Source organism: Erinaceus europaeus, chromosome 17 (genome assembly GCF_950295315.1).
Source record: "Erinaceus europaeus chromosome 17, mEriEur2.1, whole genome shotgun sequence".
NCBI lineage: Eukaryota > Metazoa > Chordata > Mammalia > Eulipotyphla > Erinaceidae > Erinaceus > Erinaceus europaeus.
Window position 1 is genome coordinate 79,526,945 of NC_080178.1, and position 20,737 is coordinate 79,547,681.

At 50.5% G+C, this 20,737-nt stretch overlaps 1 protein-coding gene across 2 annotated transcripts in view; it reads left to right on the plus strand.

Annotated features, from left to right (window-relative positions):
* Positions 1–20,737, plus strand: part of GALNT18 (polypeptide N-acetylgalactosaminyltransferase 18) — a 315,539-nt gene that overhangs the window by 170,926 nt on the left and 123,876 nt on the right. For both annotated transcript variants that reach the window (XM_060177167.1, XM_060177166.1), the window contains exon 3: positions 13,651–13,817. In XM_060177167.1, the coding sequence (XP_060033150.1) occupies positions 13,651–13,817 (167 nt within the window). The remainder of the gene's footprint in view (positions 1–13,650; positions 13,818–20,737) is intronic.

Here is a 20,737-nt window from a genome sequence, read left to right on the forward strand (position 1 = left end):
GAGAGAGAGAGAGAGAGAGAGAGAGAGAGGAGGGAAGAGAGGAGAGAGAGAGAGAGAGAACATATGCGTGTGCATATGGGCCAGAGGAAATCCGGTGTTTTCTCTGCACTCACAACTGAGCAAGCTAAAGATGAGAAAGAATGTTTTATCTGAGGATATGTAATTGGATAGGCATCTGGGCTGAGACATGATGGGCCCAGGTATCCACATGCCAATTCCTGGCCTTGAACACTTGCCCGCAGCTGGGTATGCTGTGGCTTACGCCAGCCCTGGGCCTCTCCTGCCATCACTGTGAGAGAGAGGCATCCTGCTCCATGTTCCGTTCTTCTCCCCAGGGAGAGAAACAGGAAGCTGGAGGGAGGAGGGAACAGGCAGAGACAAAGGGGACAGAGGCCCGGTGGTGGTGGTGGTGACTTTTCTCAGAAGGACAGGGCTCCATGGCCTGAGTGCTCTGAAGGAAGTGCATTTGGAGAGGTTGCCTGCAGCCTGCATCCCAGCTGGCTTCTTCTTCTTCTAGCGTTTGCCCTTCTTCCGTAGCCAGTCAACAGCGTCAGGTTGAGCCTGATGTAAAGTTTCGAGACCTCCTTTGAATCTGGAGAGGTGGCAGTCGTTGACTATGTGGGTCATAGACTGTCTGTAGCCGCAGGGGCAGTTCGGGTCGCTGAGACAGGTGGACAGATTCTGCGGTTCCTCTGAGCCCCCAGAGGGGAGTCCTAGCGGGACGGGAAATCTTGCCCTCTGCTCAGTGCTGTGGAGTGTCAGAAGCAGAGCTCTCTGCAGAGGCTCTGACAAGGCCTCTGTCTTTGCACGCAGACTCAGCAGGCCGTCTGGCTTCTCCCCAGCAGCTTTGCCAGGCACGCACCCGGCTTGAAGAGCTGCTGCAATTGCCACTCAAGAAAAACGGCACCTCTCTCTGTTTGCTGATTTCCACAAAAACACGCCTGCCTGGTAACAAGGTCCTTGCTTGGCATATCCTGCTTAACTCATTTTGGAAACATTCTTTTTTTTTTTTTCCGCTCAATATCTTTTCTGTTGTCCTAGTCCAAATCACACTGGCAAACATTTATAGAGGAGGAGCCCTGTTCTCCGAGACACGTTTGGAGCTGGATTCATGTCAAGTCTTTAGCTCTCCTCAGGAACTTTCTGGAGAAGACACTTGTCCCCAGAAAGCACACTGTCTCCCTTGACTCTGATACTCAAGAGGCTTCTGGTAGCAGAGTGTGGGTGCCATCCCCCTTGGACACCTAGAGTTAGTGTTGGATCTTGTAGGTTAGGGGTCAGTTGCTGGGCTAGCTTCTCGGGTGGGAGACAGATGACCAGGGACTCATGGCTGAGCTGGAAGCAGTATCTCTTTATTCATGTGGAACGCAGCACAATCTTCACTATCTAAACTAACTGTAATCACAATCCTGTCCTTATATATACTTGCCAAGTAGGGAGGGAACAGGATGTGACGTAGAGAGGGTGGAGCGAAAAGAGACTGGTGCAAATCAGGGTGTACTACGAGAGGGGGCAGAGCAAAAAGGCATCCTGAACCAGTGGGGATTAAACCAGTGCCCTGCAGGCAGGGTGGTGCTTAGTTAACAGTGGTTATGTAAGTAGAATACAGTGTTAAGCAGGGGGGATTAAACCAATGAAACAGAAGGGGTTTAGAAGCAGAATTAGAAGCAGACCAATAGTCAGTGACACAAGACCACCCCCGCTCCAGATACCAGTCACAAGACTCAGGGTGCAGCTGTATTTCAGAGGCTCCCTTGAGGCCTCTTGGGCTCAGTGGCTTGCTCTAGTGGTTCACAGAACTTGGTAGGACACTTAGCTTCCATATACCAGGTCAGTCAAGGCTCAGAGCCCGATGGTGGCTTCCCTGGTAGAGCTCACAGGTTACTATCTGCAAGGAGCCCAAGTGAAAGCCCCTGGTCCCCACCTACATGAGGGAAGCTTTATGCTTGGTGAAGCAGTGCTGCAGGTGTCTCTCTTCCCCACCCCACTATCCCTCCTTCCCTCTCAACATCTCAGTCTCTGATTATCAAACCCCCCCTCCCCAGGAGTAGTGGATTTGTCATACAGGCACCAAACCCTAGTAATAACCATGTTGGCAATAAAAGATAAATAAGAAGAGAGAGAGAGAGAGGAAGGGAGAGGGAGGGGGAGATGAGAAGGAGAGTCTGGAGAGGGAGAAGGGGAGGGAGAGGGAGAAGGGGAGGGAGAGGGAGGGGGAAGGAGGAGGGAGAGCAGGAGGGAGGGAGAGGGAAAGAGAGAGGAGGGGAATGAGAGGGAGAGGGAGGTATTCAGGTGACCAGCCACACAGGAATGTTCTGTAAACATAATCTTGCCCTGCTTCTGCCTTCATTATCTGGCTGTACTCACCCTCCTGAAAGCTCCTGGAACCCCAAGTCCTTGGTATTGGTTGGAGCCTTGATCTTGTGGACATGGCTCTATTTCTAGACCCCTTCCCCCTCTAAGGGGTGTGAGAAGGGGTTCAATTACCCAGTTTCTCACCATGACTTTGTCCTCCTGATGTCCACCCCCACTCAGGAGTCCACCAAAGATCACCACATGGGATCCAAAGATGCTCCCATCACCCAGAAAAGCCCATGGGATTTGGGGACTCCGTCCTGGACTTGCTACCCTTCATTTGTATTAGAGAGGTGTGGGGAGAGAAGTGAAAATGGCTCCTGGTGAGGGACTAGCGCTGGCGCACCCAGTTAGGGGCACAGGTTGCTGTGTGCAAGGTCTGGGTTGGAGCCTCCATGTCGTTCCCTCTCAGTTTCTATCTGTCCTGTCAAATGAAAATAGAAAGAAAAACAAAATGTGGCTCCAGGGAGCGGAGGATTCGTTGTGCCGGGACTGAGTCCCAGAGATAACTGTGGCAGCAGCACAAACAAGCACAAAGTGTGCCCCTCAGGACTATTGTGCTGTCCTGCCTTGAGGTGTTAATTCGTGTCTCTTTACTGAGGGGCTAGGCCTGCTTTAACTGGTAAGTCCTGAGCTGACCAGTTTGTCAGGGCCAGAGGGTAGTCTGTCTCTGAGTGCTGGAAAAAAATCACTTTCATGAACACCAAATCCATTAGCAAGTCAAAGAGGGATGTCACATGGGCTAGTGTTGGAGTTAGGAGCCAGGCAGGCAGGGAATCCCCTTGCTAGGGGTTCTCCAAGTGAATCCTGCCCCTGGGGGTGAGGTGGGGGTCTTGCTTCAGCCCAGCAAGGGTGTCCCCCCACCCCCACCCCGGGCCTCTTCCTCTTGCTTGCTCTTTGCCCCTGGGGACTTCTAGCCTTGGAACCTACACTTGACTGTATTTTGTTTCTCCAATGCTTTTTTATTTATTATTTTTTAATTCTTTATTTATTCCCTTTTGTTGCCCTGTTTTACTGTTGCAGTTATTATTGTTGTTATTGATGTCGTCATTGTTGGATAGGACAGAGGGAAATGGAGAGAGGAGGGGAAGACAGAGAAGGGGAGAGAAAGACAGACACCTGCAGACCTGCTTCACTGCCTGTGAAGCGACTCCCCTGCAGGTGGGGAGCCAGGGGGCTCGAACCGGGATCCTTACACCCGCCGGTCCTTGTGCTTTGTGCCACGTGCGCTTAACCCACTGCGCTGTGTTTCTCCAGTTCTAACCCTTCCATGATGCTTGGCTGCATTCCTGTACCAGAAAGGGGGTGTTCTGCACCCTGCCCCACCTCCTCACACTTCTGGAAGGTCTCTTATTTTGTCTCCGGCCTTGGCACTGAGAAATGTCAGCTGACCCACCTTGTCATCTGGGTGTGAGAGGACCAGAAGGTGCTCAGTGCCTTAACATAGGATGAGAAATGTCCCTCCACTCCTGGCTGTCCTCATTAATTTTTAAATGCATCCGACATCGGCTTGTAATACTATATTCTGGGAGCCGCTTTGCACCTGGGCACAGCACAGCCTCACACAGGGCACCCACACCAAGGCCCACTTCCTGCTGCCACACTGACCACACTCCTTCCTCTCACCCCTCCCCCTCTAGTAACCTCCATTTTCTGGGATCCAAGAGTCACTTCTGTTATGTTTTGCAAGTTATTGGCTTTAATTACACTCCACACGTGAGTGACGTTCACGACATTCACGTCGGTTCCACTAGTGTATTTACCCAACAGCATTTCTTGAGCACTCGGCTTGTGCCATGCACCTGGCAAAGTGTTGGACAGAGAAGCCCCAGGGAGCTTCCTGGGAGTGCAGAGCGGATGGTGGTCGGAGGGAGAGTGAGGCAGGTGATCAAGAAGCTTGGGGACACCCACTGCTTTTTTTTTTTCTCCAGGTTATTGCTGGGGCCCGGTGCCTGCACCATGAATCCACTGCTCATGGAGGTTACTTTTTTCCCTTTTGTTGCCCTTGTTGTTTTATCATTGTGGTTCTTATTGTTCTTATTGATGTCATTGTTGTTGGATAGGATAGAGAGAAATGGAGAGAGGAGGGGAAGACAGAGAGGGGGGAAGGAAAGACACCTACAGATCTGCTTCACTGCCTGTGAAGCGACTCCCCTGCAGGTGGGGAGTCGGGGTCAGGGGCTTTAACAGGGATCCTTATGATGGTCCTTGTGCTGTGCACCATGTACAGGTAACCCTCTGTGCTACCGCCCGACGACCCCTCCCCCCCATCTTCCTCTTTCTTAGAGAGGAGCCAGCCCTGAGGACTTCTGATAAGTCAGGATTTGTAGCTGCCCCATTCCAGAGAGTGGAGGTCTGGTCCAGAGCAGCTCGGCTTGGAGCTTCCCTTTGCAAAGGAGGGGTGTGGGAGCCCAGGTGTGTAGCACTGTCCTCAGTGAGCTTACCTTGGCCCTTGAGTCCCCACAGACAGAGCCCAGATTTGCTCTAGGAGTCGAGATTCTTGCCTTTGGGGCAATGCACATGCCCTGCATCCTTCCTGCATGGTGGTCACAGGATGGAGTCGGTCCCTACACCAGCCAGGGGGAGGTCCCGGAGAGACAGGAAGACGGGTCTTCTGTGCTGTAGATGGCAACTTGGAGATGGCACTTGGTGTGAGCTCTGCAAAGAGTCTACTTCAAACCTGGGAAGTCTGGGTGAGGGCAGGAGATCTGGACCAGTGGAGGGTGAGGAGTGCAGGTGGGGTTCCAGGTGGTACCAAGGAAGAGCCCCATTATCCACCCTAGGGCTGGCAAGCAGAGGCCAAAAAGGACAAAGGAAAAGGACTGGATTCCACTGGGCTGGGAGTCTTTGCTTTTACTATTTCTGTCTGCACTCCCTGCCCCCTCCAGGCCACTCCTGCTAGGCCTCCTTTGGAGCTAATTTCAAGCTTCCTGGATCAGCAGGGCTGTCATCCAAAGGCTTTTTTGTTTGTTTGTTTGTCTGTTTGGTCTTTTTGAAGGGGGCCAGAGCTCTGAGTGACTGAGTATCTGACCGCTCAGGGGCTTGGTCAGAGGTTAGGTTACCTGTCTTTCCTCCCCTCCACCTCTTGAGTTGTCTGATGGTTGCTTCTTGTAATTGTTTTTGCTTGGTTTAGAAAGCAGACGAGGCTGTGTGCAGTCAATCTGTAATGGTTTAATCTGCAGACTGACTGTTAGGGTTTTTTTTTAGTTTAATTTAATATGTATTATTATTTGTACTTGTCTCTTGTCTCTCCTCTCCAGGTTGACCAAAATTAGCTGCTGTTGTTCTTTCTATTGATAGGTGATGTGTGCTGGTGACTTTCCTGGTCCTCACCCCATTTAGGGCCTTTGCTAGTCCTAGGAAAAGATTTGCCTTCCTGCTTCTAAGCTTGGAAAGTTCCAGTCTGTCTGTCTGTCTTGTCTATCTCTGTCTCTCTCTTATTCTCTGTATCTGTATCTTTCTCTATACATATCTCCCTTTCATAAAAAAATAATAAATTAAAAAAAACCCACCCTGGATTCCCTAGTTCTAAAGCCAGTTTTCCCATTTGCAAGCTGGTAGTTTTCAACATGAAGCTCGTTTCTCTGTACCTTCCCTTTCCTAATTGAACTACAGCTGGTCATGAAAAGATTGAATTGTATAATATATGTAAAACTCTTAGAATACTCTCTGCATGGAAGGACTACTCAAGGATTCCATTTGCTCTGGATTTCTAATAAGGTGTTTGAGGAACAGATGACCCTCCAAGTCCCTGTTGACTGTTCACATTTAAAATTATTCCCTTTCCCTACTTACAGTCCGCCTTTCACACAGCAAACTGTTTTTTTTTTAAGCTGGTAGAATCATCAGAAGGGATGTTTGGAGAACTTTTGCCTCTGGGTGAAGGTCAGATGTTCTCATGATCACATCTACTTAATTTCTATCCACGGAGCCATCGAAGACCTGGACTCTTCCTCCTCCTAATTGTTCAAGAATGTATTCGCTCGTGTCCCTTCATCCAGCTGCCAGAGCTGTTTGTGCATCTGCTCTGTCCTTCACGTTGTGCAAGGTTCTAGGGAGGCCTGTGGGGTGAGACGGGCATGGCCTTGGCCTCCTGCAGCTTATGGTCCTAGTGGAGATACGGACGCTCGGTAGGCGGTCACGTCGATACACACAGAAGCGGCATGAAGACGGCAAAGAATGTTCTGTGAGTTAACCAGAGGACTCCGTCTCAGTTGAGAAAGTGAGGCAGATCTTCCATACTTGGCCACTCACACACTTTCAGGGAGGAAGGAGCCAAACTCTCGCATGTTACTTCAACTGGTTTGGACTCTTGTAGGATAATGTCTACACACCGTTGCTTAACCACACACGCAGGATCCTTGAGTCTTAATTAAATAAGTATTTCTTGGGGGTTCTGGGTGGTGGCATACCTGGCTCAGTGCATGTATTATGTGCACAGCAACCCAGGTTCAAGTCCCTGGTCCCCGGCCTGCAGAGGGAAAGCTTCACAGGTGATGAAGCAGGGTTGCAGGTCTCTTTTCTCTCTCTCTCTCTCTCTTTCTCTCTCTCCTTCCCTCTCTGTCACCCCCTCTCAGTTTCTTTCTGTTCTACCTAATAAAATAAATGAAGTTAAAGAAAAAAAAAAACACTTAGAAAGATCCACTGACCATAGCACAGGGACCAAGCTAGCTTGCTGGTGGATTCTATTAGAAAGCAATTATGCCTCTTTTTTAAAATGTTCTATTTATTTATTCCCTTTAGTTGCCCTTGTTGCTTATTATTGTTGTTGTTGTTATTGCTGTCATTGTTGGACAGGACAGAGAGAAATGGAGAGAGGAGGGGAAGACGGGGAGAGAAAGACAGACACCTGCAGACCTGCTTCACCGCCTCAGGGGTCCTTGCCCTTAGTACTGTGTGCACTTAACTAAGCTGGGCCTGGGCTGAGGGGAGCCCCCGACAGCAGGGGCAGAGCCTCGGGGGCAGTGCTAGTGGATGGACAAAGCCAGTGAGTGGCCTGCAGTAGATGTGCCTGGCCCGGTCTGAGCAGACTGCTTTAGCAGCATTCCTTGCACATGGACTTTTCTTTCTGTTTCTTTCTTTCTTTCTTTTTGCCTTCAGGGTTATCGCTGGGGCTTGGTGCACCTGCACTATGAATCCGCTGCTCCTGGAGGCCCATTTTTTCCCTTTGGTTGCCCTTGTTGTTTATCATTGATGTTATTATTGTTACTGTTATTAGATAGGACAGAGAGAAATGGAGAGGGGAGGGGAAGACAGAGAGGGGGAGAGAAAGACAGACACCTGCAGACCTGCTTCACCGCCTGTGAAGCGACTCCCCTGCAGGTGGGGAGCCAGGGGCTTGAACCGGGATCCTTACGCCGGTCTTTGTGCTTCATGCCACATGCGCTTAACCCGCTGCGCTACCACCCAGCCTCCAGCATGTGTACTTATCAAGGGCCAAGGCTGCCAGGTGGTGTGGGCTTCTGTGAGAGCACAGTGACTTCAGTGAGGACGGGGCATCTGACCAGCAGGTGTGTGGGCTTCTTGCCCATCAAACTGCTCCTCCCGTCCCTCACCTGCTCCCACAGCAACTCGAGATGAAGATATAAACTTTGACAGTGTGTGTTGAGATGTCTGCAAGGTGTCTGTATCCAGCTGAGTGCCTGCTGTTGGCTGGGGCACAGGGCAAGGGAGTGGGCACATAGCCACAAGCAAGGCTTGTGACCTCACCTTTGGGAAACTGGCGTAGAGCTGGGGAGGCCAGCTGGGACTGTTTGCTTGGGATGCTCGGTGCTGAAATGGGAGAGCTCTGGGCCACTTGTCTAGGAGGACTGGCTCTCAGGCTGTCTCCTGTGGCATCTGACGGTGAGCGCCTGCTAATTGGGAGGAGCGGAAGTCTGCACACTCTTTCATGAGATTCTCGGCACAGATGAGAAAAAAAGGTCCTAAGTTTTATTTTTATTTTAACTTTTGAAAAAAAAATTTGTTAGTGAAAAGATTGATTTACAAAATCATGGGTAACAGGGGTATGATTCTGCTCCCTTCCCACCACCAGAGCTCTGTGGCCCCATCCCTCCATCGCAAACTACAGCAGTTATCCCAAGGCTTCAGATATGGGCTGACTAGTATTTCTCTCTTTCTTTTTTGCCACCAGGGTTATTGCTGGGACTCAGTGCCAGCACTATGAATCCACTGCTCCTGGAGGCCAGTTTTTCCCCCATCTTATTGGATAGGACAGAGAGAGAGAGAGAGGGAGAGGGAGAGAGGGAGGGGGAGGGAGAGGGGGAGAGGGAGAGAGAGAGAGACACCTGCAGACCTGCTTCATTGCTTATGACATGTCTCCCTGCAGGGGCTCGAACCCAGATCCTTGTGCAGGTCCTTAAGCTGAATACTTTGCACACTTAACCAGATGTAGTCCCACCACCCAGCCCCATGACTGTGATTTCTATAACTGTTTGTTTATGTTATATATATTTGCCCATTTGTTTTTCCTATGGTTCTGTCTTCTCTCCCTTTCTAAGTCATATCTACACCTATTAGTACTTCCAAATGTCCTTCTCTTTTTCCTCTTCTCTCTACAGAGGTAGAGTTCAGAGCCCTCTGGCCATCTTCCCCCAGCATTTCTCCCCCTCTGGGAGTACAGACCAAAATTCTTTATGGGGTGCAGAAGGTGGGAGGTCTGACTTCTGTCGTTGCTTCTCTGCTGGACATGGACGTTGGCAGGTGGATCCACACCCCCAGCCCGTCTCTGTCTTTCCCTAGTGGGGCAGGGCTCTGGGGAGGGGAGGTCCTGGGCCACATTGATGAGGTCGTCTGCCCAGAGAGGTCAGGATGGAATCAGTAGGTCAGGATGGAATCATCTGCAACTTGGTGGCTGAAGGGCAGTAAGATAAAGCAGGAGAAAAAATGATTAATAAACAGGGAGCTTAAAACAGGAATAGACCAGATGAGAATAGGAATTTTTTTTTTATAAAGGGAAGACTGATTTTGGTGTGTGTGTGTGTGTGTGTGTGTGTGTGTGTGTGTGTAGCAGATTAAAGGTTGTGTCTTGTACACGAGGTGGACTTTTTCATTTTATCTTGAGGGTAAAGATATGGGGAGGCTCAGAGAGAGGGGTACCCACTATAACATTCTTCTAGTCTACCGTCTGTGCTTTCCCTAGTGTTGTAGTTTTCCTATTGCTGCTCGGGCCCAAATCCGAAACCTCAGGTATGGTTGGCTTTGCCCACTCCCTCCTCTTCAGAACTCTGCCCCAGAAAACTATCCTTCTCTCCTTATCTGTCTTCATCTGTTCACATTCAACCTTTCTGCCTATCCAGACTAGGTTAGTATCAGGAAGAGCAAAACTGAAAAGGTGGGAGGGGGGAGCTGAGAAGCCACCGGCAGCTGGCTGTGCTAAGTGGATCCCAGGCCATTCCCAGGAGGGGAGGGAGGGTGGAGGGACAGGCTTATGGAGGCCAGAACATTTGAGTGACAAGAGCACTTGATTACAGTGCACAGAAACAGAGAGCTGCGGGAGCCAGAGTGGAGGAATGGGGCCATAAATTAGAGAGAGGGAGGACAGCAGAGGGGAGTCCTGCTGGGAGCTAAGACCTGGCTCTTCACAGGAGGAGCTTCTCTAGAAAAAGGACTATCTCGGGGGCCAGGCAGTAGTGCAGCGGGTTAAGTGCACATGGTGCCAAGCACAAGGACCCGCTCAAGAATCCTGGTCGGAGCCCCCGGCTGCCCACCTGCAGGGGAGTCGCTTCACAGGCGGTGAAGCAGGTCTGCAGGTGTCTGTCTTTCTCTCCCCCTCTCTCTCTGTCTTCCTCTCCTCTCTCCATTTCTCTCTGTCCTATTCAACAACGACGACAACAACAACAACAATAATAACTGCAACAATAAAACAACAAGGGCAACAAAAGGGAATAAATAAATAAAGATTTTTTAAAAGAAAAATAAATACGGGGAGAAGTGGGGGAAGATGGTTGACACTGACTCTGGAGGAGACAGACTTTGGGAGCCCAGAGGGAACCCTAGCTAGTGCAGCAGACAGGGTCACAGTCTTCACGGCTGGCAGGGCCACTGGGAAGGACAGTGAACTTAGACTGGCCTAGTGACCCTACTGGGAGCAATCAATATACTGCTTTAAAAGAGCAATAATAAAAGCTATGTGCTGTAGTTGGACCATCTATAGAATTATTTCAAGTGCAATTATCCAATCGATTGAATGTTCAATTTCTGTTAATTTCCATGTCTAAGGAAAGGCCAGTCACTGCTCTTGATAGTCAAAACTCATCTCTAGATAAAGGAATTATTAGACTATTAGCCACAAACATTTCCATTGCCATTATAAATAATAATGTGGTCACAACAGCAAGGCAAAAATAGATAAAAAATGAAGTGGGTCTGATGAGCTTAAGGGGTCACTCCAGTATTTCTCTTTCATTAAAGTCCCTCTTTCCACCCCCCTTGTCATTCCAACCCTCAGTGCTGTTAAGTGAGCTTGTCCTCTGCGTTGCCTCTGGTCCACCCACAGACTGTCCCTGGGCACCACTCACATTCTGCACCATTTAAGTTTCTTCTCAGATACTTCCCTTCTCCAAGAGCCCTTCCTTCCCTGACTCCTAGAACAGCTACCACTGAGGGCCTCACTGTGCTTCTCTTATACCACCCCACTTTCCATCTTAGCATTTAGACAAGGAAGCACCCAATGTCCCCCATCAGAGTGTCAGCACCGTGAGGACAGAGCCTCTGTCCACATCCCAGCACCCTTTGGATGCCTGCTGGAAGAAGCTTAGTAAAAACCCGCCCTGTTACACACAAGAAGAAGCAACTTCTCTACCAGTCTGTTAATCTACTGGTTTCATTAGAAGCACGAAGTGTGAAGCTCTTCCCCTTCCCCCACCCCTTTTTGGTGAGAGAGAAAGAGAGCTGGAAATAGAATGGGAGAAGTTTCTGCAAATTTCTGGTAACCATAGAGACGGTGATTTTAGTTTATTAATCTCCTGCTCTTAAGCAGGCTGGGGCCCCACGGTGATTTCTCCAAATTGCTCAGCGCTAGCTATCCTGCCGCCTTCCTCATTAAGCACGAGCAGGCCCATGCCTATCCTGGAGCACTTGAATTGCTGCCAAGCAGAAGCCTAGTGCTATTGCGTTCATTACCGCATGTTCTAACCTGGCCGTGCCTCCCTCCTTGGAGTGGTGTGACATGTCACCTGTCCTTAAGCCGGGAGCCCGAGGTGGCTGGCGGAGGGTCCAGATCAAGTCCGAGACTCGGAGTGGAGCCATGGTTGCTGCTCTGTCTGTCCTTCCATTCAACTACTCTGAAGACGAGAGCTCAGGACCTGCTGAGACAGTGTTTGCTTTTAACCAGAGAAGGCTATTGGCAGGATTCTCAGGGACTATGCCACTTCTTTTTTTATTTATTTTATTTTCTTATATTTATTTATTTTCCCTTTTGTTGCCCTTGTTGTTTTATTGTTGCAATTATTATTGTTGTCGTCGTTGTTGGATAGGGCAGAGAGAAATGGAGAGAGAAGGGGTGGACAGAGAGGGGGAGAGAAAGACAGACACCTGCAGACTTGCTTCACCTCCTGTGAAGCGACTCCCCTGCAGGTGGGGAGCCGGGGTTTGAACCGGGATCCTTATGCCAGTCCTTGTGCTTTGCGCCACATGCGCTTAACCCGCTGCGCTACGCCCAACTCCCTATGCCACTTCTTGTCACCGGCCTTCCTGTGGGGTCTGCATTCAGGGCTGTGTTGTCTTCTCATGAGGAATGACAAGAAGCTGTTAGTGGTTTTTATCATGTCTTTGGGGTAAGAGACCTCCAAATAGCTTAGGGCTGATGGGAGCCTTGGGGGGAATGAAATAGGGAGAGACAGTTTCTGCCATGATCAGTTCTCCCTCTGGCACAGAAGTCAGAAGACAGCACTGGGGTTCTTTCTTTCTTTCTTTCTTTTAAAAATTTATTTATTGGATAGACACAGCCATAAATTGAGAGGGAACGGGGTGATAGGGAGAGAGACAGAGAGACACCTGCAGCCCTATTTCCCCACTTGTGAAGCTTTCCCCCTGCATTTGGGGACTGGGGACTTGAACCTGGGTCCTTACACACTATAACATGTACGCTCAACCAGGTGCACCACCACCCGGCCCCACTGGGGTTCTTTCTTAGCTGTGGGCTTCCAGTGGAGACTCAGCCTGTCTGAGCCTGAGAGTCCTCATCTGGGGAATGAGATTGTATGATGATGAGTCAGCCTTTTAAATTATATTCTGATACCAAGGTTATCACTGGGGCTCAATGCCTGCGTGACTCCACTGTTCCATTTGTGATAGATGCCAGAGACATAGAGAGACAGTGATAGAAAGAAATAGGGAGAGGGAGACGCAGAGGGAAGGAGATACATCTGCAGTACTTCTCCACTGCTTATGACGTCCTCACTGTTCCATTTGTGATAGATGTCAGAGACATAGAGAGACACTAACAAAGAAATAGGAAGAGGGCAATTACAGAAGCCAGACCTTCTACCTTCTGCAACCCTCAATGACCCTGGGTCCATGCTCCCAGAGGGCTAGAGAATGGGAAAGCTATCATGGGAGGGGGTGGGTTGTGGAGATTGGGTGGTGGGAATTGTGTGGAGTTGTACCCCTCCTACCTTATGTTTTTGTTCATTAATCCTTTCTTAAATAAAAAATTTAAAAAAAAAGAAATAGGAAGAGGGAGACGCAGAGGGAAGGAGATACATCTGCAGTACTTCTCCACTGCTCATGACGTCCTCACTGTTCCATTTGTGATAGATGTCAGAGACATAGAGAGACACTAACAAAGAAATAGGAAGAGGGAGACGCAGAGGGAAAGAGATACATCTGCAGTACTTCTCCACTGCTCATGACGTCCTCACTGTTCCATTTGTGATAGATGTCAGAGACATAGAGAGACACTAACAGAAAGAAATAGGGAGAGGGAGGCACAGAGGGAAGGAGAGACATCTGCATGGTGACATGTGTGCTTGACAGGCCACGCTGCTGCCCAGCCCCTTCAGTCATTCTTAGAGTAAGTAGACCGTGGTCAGCACTGTCAGTTCTAGGCACTGTGCTAGTTGAACGACTCACATAAGACAGTCGTTGATCGATCCAGAGTCTTCTGTGGCATCAGCCCACCTCAGCGGCTGCCGGCCTGTACGGTGGGCTCTTAGGACTTGTCTTCAGTGTGTCAGAGACCCTGGGAAGAACATGACCGAGACCTGGAGTGGGTCTGCCTCTGGGGCGGCCTCGACCCTGCAACCCTGTCACCGAGAGCCTGTCATCTGAGAGCCTGATGATTTTCCCTTTCAGGTGCCGCAACCTCTCGTTCCCCGACAGCCTGCCGGAAGTGAGCATTGTGTTCATCTTTGTCAACGAAGCGCTCTCGGTGCTGCTGCGCTCCATCCATTCCGCCATGGAGCGCACGCCGTCACGCCTGCTCAAGGAGATCATCCTGGTGGACGACAACAGCAGCAACGGTGAGTGCCTGCGGCCTGGGGCCCAGCCCCACTCTGTGCCTGGCATCCGAGCCGAAGCTGCCGTCTCTCTCTGGACTTCTCTGCGGCTTCTTCTCTGGATGTTTGTTGCCTCAGAGATGGAACGTCAGGGCAGAGCCGCAGTGTGTGCGAATTTCACAGGAGGGGCCTCATGTTTGGCCCAAGACAACACCAACAGCTAGAGCTGAGGGATGCGTGCCCTGATGCAAACAAACAAAAGAAACGAGAGGTTCATGACAGTCACCACTCTGGAAGTTTCACTCCAAAGGAGCACCTTCTCTCCATCCCAGGGGCCTAGATCCCTGGATGTTCACTGATTTCTTTAGCATTCTGGTGTAATACCAGATATATATATATATATAAATATATATATATATATATATATATTTATGTTTCATCCCTACCAACTGCACAATGCACATTTTCCTTAACTCTCTGACACAGCGTCCCTTGGAGAGCTGTCCCTTGGCCTCTGGAAGACGGTGTCGGTGTTGCCTCAGCAGTGGTGGAGCTGGTCTGCTGGCAGAGACCTCAGAGGTGCTGGCGCTGCAGCTTGGGGTGGGAGCGTGCGCCAACCACAGCGCCACGGCCGCTGCAGCTAGAAGTCGACGTCTCTCCTGGCTCCCCTACTCTGTGTTCCGTTCACCCCTAGAAAAGCCCAGGGTTCACGTTTTCACATCAGCACCTCCCCTTCTCCAGCTACTACTTCTACGTGGTGAACCTCCCCACACACACCCTACGTATACCCCCACCATAATTTTCTCCAACATTATGACCATATTAAGACTCTTTAAAACCACTTCTCTTGAAAGAGCCATTAATATGCATGTGCTTTAGATGATGTATGGCTTTAAAAAAACAAATAAGACAGCTGGGTAATGGGATCATGGAGCCCCTGAACTTGTTTTTACTTTTTGAGCTTTCTCTGGTGCCGGGTGGTAAATTTCTCAGTAAATCAGTTGCTGTAGTGAGAAGTTCAGACGAGCAATTTGTGTTTCATTATCAATTAAAGCTGAAACATATCAGATAATTGAAATGTATTTAATCTCCACAAGCAAATTTTCTTTTCCGTTTTATCATCATGTGGGAAGGGCAGGAGCAGCGCCGTGAAGGGGATTTGAGGGCTTGTGGAAGGGCAGTGCTTTCATGAGTCACCTGCCTCTCTTTGTCCCAGGGACACCAGGGCGGCAACAAGGAGGCAGTGTAACTTCAGGGTGATGGTTTATGTGAAGCAGACAGGAAGGACCCAGCTCCCACACCCCTAGTGAGCACCTGCCTTCACTTGGCTCCGGACAGGGAGCTTTCAGACCCAAACCGCTCCCCTGCGCCCAGCACCCACACAGCCTAACTTGCCTCGTGGACGGATCCTACCCACAACTCCTCACCTCCCACAGAAGGAGGCAAAGATGGAAGAGACACCCTCCCAAGCCTGAGGACATCCTCCCAACAAGAGGGACTCCCAAGCCCCTGCTCCCACACCTCCTCACTCTATGACAGATGAAAGAATGAAATAATAGAAGGGATCTTAGAGCTTTTCACTTCTTCCCCCGGTGACGGGCTTATCATGGCCTTAAGATGCCACTGTCTTTACTTCCTCTGGGGGGAAAAAGTAAGGAAAAGCAAATACAGAGTTTCAGAAACTGTCGATAAGGAAGGTGACCCAGACAAGGAGCATTTCATGTTTGGGTTTTAGAAGTCTGCCTTTTCGGCAGTGGTGGTGCTGAGGGGGTCTTGCTGGTGGCGGAGACCCCAGAGTTGCCGGTGCTGCAGGTGATGATGGGAGCTTACGCTCAGTCCAGAACCAAAGCTGATAGAAGTCTACGTCTTTCCCGGCTCTCCCTTGTTTATGACTGCTTACCATTACTATTATCTTCATGAAGTCGGGGCCTGCACGTGCTTGACTCCACTGCTCCCAGGCCAACTCTTCCCTTCAGACAGAGAGAGAGAGAGAGAGGAAACACAGCATGGTGCTGTGACACTCCCACATGGCTCAAGCCTGGGCCACAGACATGGCCAGACATATGTCCTGCCCAGCCAGCCTCTCTCAGCCCTCGACCTTTATTTTATAAATAGCAGACTTCACTGCAAGTCTGCCGAGAGCAGTGGTGTAGCCAGAGGTGAGCGATGGAGAGATTTAGCCATGGCTTTTAGTATGGCTTGAGCAAAAGGGACTAAACCTAGTTTAGAGGCATTGTAGCAGCACAGATAAGAAATCACAGCACCTGGGGGAGCCGGGCGGTGGCGCAGTGGGTTAAGCACACATGGCACAAAGCGCAGGGACCGGCGTAAGGATCCCGGTTTGAGCCCCCAGCTCCCCACCTGCAGGGGAGTCGCTTCACAGGCGGTGAAGCAGGTCTGCAGGTGTCTGTCTTTCTCTCCCCCTCTTTGTCTTCCCGCTCTCTCCATTTCTCTCTGTCCTGTCCAACAACGATGACATCAAAAACAACAACATAATAACTACAACAAGGGCAACAAAAGGGAAAATAAATAAATATAAAAAAATTTTAAAAAAAGAAAGAAATCACGGGGCCTAGATGACTGGTGGGTGGGGAGACTGGAGGCAAACAGGGACCTGAGAGATACTGAGGGAAGCTGCATCTTTCAACAAGTAACCCTGAGTAGGGGAGTCAAAGGAAGAACTCGGTTTCCAGCCAGGTGACTCAGGATGGCTGTGCGTTCCCGGAGAGCAGAGGGTGCTGGGAGGAGCCACAGTGCTTTCAGCTTGAGGGAGTCTTGCGGGAGATGGGACAGCTTAGTCTTGCGGGAGATGGGACAGCTTAGTGTCTTGACCGTAGCGGTCGCAGAAAGCCAGATGTGTGACAGAGCCGCGCAGAAATACATGCACAGGCCCACGAAGGGCACACGTCACTGTGTGTGGACTCTGGCAGTGACAGACGCCCTGGCTTTTATTTGTTTCTTTTTTTTACATCTTAGTTGTGGGAGATGATAGAGGAGGCCGGGTGGAGAATGCGCCTCTTTGCGCACTTCTTTGTTTCTTCCACTGAATCTCTAGTCGCTTCGAAATATAAAAATCAAAACTAGCAACAACAACAAAAAAAAAACCTCACGGGGAAGAGTCTGAGTCAGGGAAGTGAAGTGGAGTCCACGTGCGTCTGCGTCTGCTTCATGAGACACTCTGCATGTTTCTGAGGCACAGCTCCCGTCAGCCAGTAAGAGGAGACTTCCCTTTTGCAGGTCAAGTTCCCGTGGGCAGAGAGGCTTGGCGATGGTAATGGGAAGAGAGTCAGGGCTGGAGTCAGAAGTCCTGGGTTCTAGGGCACTCAGCCATGGATATGTGAGACATCTGTTGACCTCACTGACTCTCTGCCTTGTGCTCACCCCTGTGGTCCAGCGCGTGCCCGTGAGCTCCGCGGTCAGGGTGGCCCCTGCTGTACCCAGGGGGCGGCCATGCCGTGAGCCGGCTGGACGGCAGAGGCCCCAGAGAGGAAAGCAGGACCATGGGCTTAGAGACAGAGCAACTGAAGTCACTGACCCGGAGGAGACAGCACCAGAGAGGGGTAGGAGAACAAAAACGAGGAGCGTGAGATCATGGTGAGCTCAAGACATTTAGGAGTCAGGAGGAAAAGCACGAGCTGGCCACAGAGAGAGAATGACCGACCACGAGAGCCTGGGGACGGCAGGCTCCTCAGACAGAGAGGATGTCTAGAGTGAGAATCCTCTCTTTGAATGAACCCAGAGAGACAGAACAGCATCAGGCCTGGGAGGAGCCCTGGTTCCAGAGGGTGTCTGTCGATCATGGCCGCCTCGGTGAGAAGCTCTGATGAGCTGTTGGGGGAGGGGAGGCTGCAAATCTGTAGGCAGTGAGGAGCTGGCAGACAGGTGTTTAGTAGATTTGCTTTTCCCCCTTGGTCAGGAATGTTGACCTTAAAGGAGACCGTAAGCTAAGTCAGGTGCCAGAGCACTGTTCCTCTGCGGTAAGAAAAACATTTTCAGGGGCCCGGTGGTGGCACACCTGGTTGAGAGCATGTATTACAAGGACCCGGGCTTGAGCCCCCAGTCCCCGCCTGCAGGGGGAAAGCATTATGAATGGTGAAGCAGGGCTGCAGGTGTCTCTCTGTCTCTCTCCCTCTCTGTTAACCCCCTCCCTCTTGACATCTGGCTGTCTCTAGCCAATAAATAAAGATTAATAATAAATTAAAAAATTTAAAAAACATTTTTGTCATGAACCAGGATGGCATGTTTACACATAATCACACACCACACACACACACATAATTGTGACAAAACCTTTAAGAAACAATAGAGGGGGGGGTGGGATACCCAGTTGATCTGCACATCTTACATGTAGAAGGACTCAGGTTTGAGCCCCCACTCTCCACTTGTAAGGAGGAAGCTTCATAGTGGTGAAGCAGGTCTGCAGGTGTCTTTCTCCCTCTCTGTCTCCTCCCTCTCAATTTCTCTCTATCCTATCTAATATAAAAAGAAAAGGGGACAGAAAATGGATGCCCTTACAATATGTAAAGCACTCTCATATTCTCCATCACAGTTGTACCACACTGTAGCTTTCTCTTTTGTGAAAGGGCAGGGTGTTCCTGAGAACCTGGCTGTGCATTAGAATTGCTTAGAGAGCTTTCAAGAAAAGCCAGGGCTCGTCTTTCTCGAACTCAAGGGGAACAGACGTGTGACCAGGAGACGGCTAGAGGCAGCGAGGTGCATGGGAGCAGAGCTGGGGGCAGCAGAGTAGTGGCACTCAGTTCTGTCGGGCAGCCCCCCCCCCCCCCCCCCGTTCTGCTCCATTGCTGATGCCGTGGTCTATTTACATAATCATTGTTTTGCCTGAGACCTGCCCTGCCTGCAGGGTATTAATTAATCCCACTTTCACAACAGTTGATATGAAAGCTTTCTACCTTTGCACTCTTTTCTTTTCTCTACCCCCTTTCCTAGCCATTTCCTTTTCCGACTTGCCACTTCTGTTTCAAAAGATATAAAGGCGTTGTCTCTGATCAATAAAGATGCATTGCATTCCCTCTCCGCCACGAGTTTCTGGTCTCTCTCCCGCACCGCTATATAAGCAGCAGCCCAGGTTGGCTCCAGTCGAGTTCTCTCCAACCCAGAGAGCACGTGCCCGGGAAGAAACACCCTCACACTAGCCCAGCAAGTTCTTTCCATCACCCTGTGTGTTTCAAAGCCTTGGGGTAGACGCTGTGGCAGGGAGGAGTCTGGAGGACTGGACTGGGCCTGTTTGGAACGGGGCCAGTGAGCAGGCCTGGACTGAGCTCTCAGAGGAGGGGAGGAAGTGCCAGTCTCGGCTATGGCCCATGGAGGAAGTGAGGGGCCTCTAGCCCTGACAGGGAGGGCGCTTGTGGCTTCATCTCCGGGCATGGGAGTTGCTTCCCTTGGGCACTGTCATCTCGCTCAGCACAAGACTGTACCTCAGGCCAAATGAGCTGAGTTTAGCAAGCCTTTATGGAATGCCCAGCTTGGACCAAGGGCGTGACAGGAATGTTGAATCAGATCTGATCTCTGAAATCAGGGAGTTGTAGAAATAAATAACAAAGTGGGAGGCAAGGGATCTGAATCACTTCAGGTCTCACTTCTGGCGTCTGTTGACCATGGAGCTTTCTCGTTCATTTTCTTCTGTGCTCAGTCTGGTCCAGTCTGCCCCATCCCATCCCTGAAGACCACAGGAGGTGATGGGGGAAGGGGGAGTGTCACATCAGCCACAGGGGCTGAAAGGGACGCCCGCAGGATGAGTTTCTGGGATGGAGGCCACAGCAACAGCAGCTGGCGTGTAGCCCATCTGACACGGCCTTTGCTATTCTCTCCCTCTAGAAACAGTCCCTGGGGGCAGACAACACAGGCTGGGCATGTGGCCAGCCCCTCAGTGGCAGCCCTGGCCTGCGTCTTCCTAGCTGTGTGTTCCTAACCTCTGTGAACCCTATTTTCCTTATCTGTTGTCAAATTGGAGGTATAATTCCTACCTCAGAGGTTGTTTGGAGGCTTGGATGAGATAACGCTGGATGGAGGGATGTTGACGTTTAAGCCTCTAGATGAAGCAGGAGTATAGAGCTTTCCAAATGCCTGTTGTACTTGATCTCCTTCCCAGGAGGTGTGTAGGGATTCTGTGTGTCCTGGTGCCTTGACACCCCCCCATCCCCACCCCCACCCATTCCCCCTGTGGCTTCTCCTCTGCAGGCGCCTTGACTTTGGGGAAAGGTCTGTCTCTCCGTGAACATAGTAAAAGGGGTTGGCACTGTTTTCTTCACTGAAGCATCTTTAGAATTCTCTCTCTTTCTTTCTCTCTGTCTCTCTCTCCCTCCCCTTCTCCTTCTCCCTCTCCCTCCCCCTCTCCCTCTCCTTCTGCCTCTCTCTCTCCTTGCTCTCTCTCTCACAGAAACCAAGGCATAAAGGCTGCAGGTTTTCCTTGTGTGAGAGCCCAAGTCCCTGTTATTTGTCTCCTTAGCAATTTCCTACACAAACTCCATCCACCTTTTTAGGCACTGGCTTCTGTGTGGGATGTTCTTGCTCTGCTAATGTGATTTCAGACTTTAGCTGTCTGAGTCAAATTAAAATCATGAAGATTCACGCCAGACTCTTTCCAGCCCGAGGACACATGCACCAGCTGGAATGCTCTTACCGCTGTGGCCATCTGACTTACTGGGCTCATTCTTTGCTGTGCTTGTTGTGTATGTATATTGCTCCCACCGAATAGGAGCCTGTGTCTCATTGCTGTTTCTCTGGCACCTAGAATCGTGCCCAGTACTTGTAGATGTCCGGTGATATTGATTCAATAAAAAGGATGAATGAAGGGAGTCGGGCGGTAGCACAGCGGGTTAAGCGCACGTGGCACAAAGCACAAGGACTGGAGTAAGGCTCTCGGCTCGAGACCCCAGCTCCCCACCTGCAGGGGAGTCGCTTCACAGGCGGTGAAGCAGGTCTGC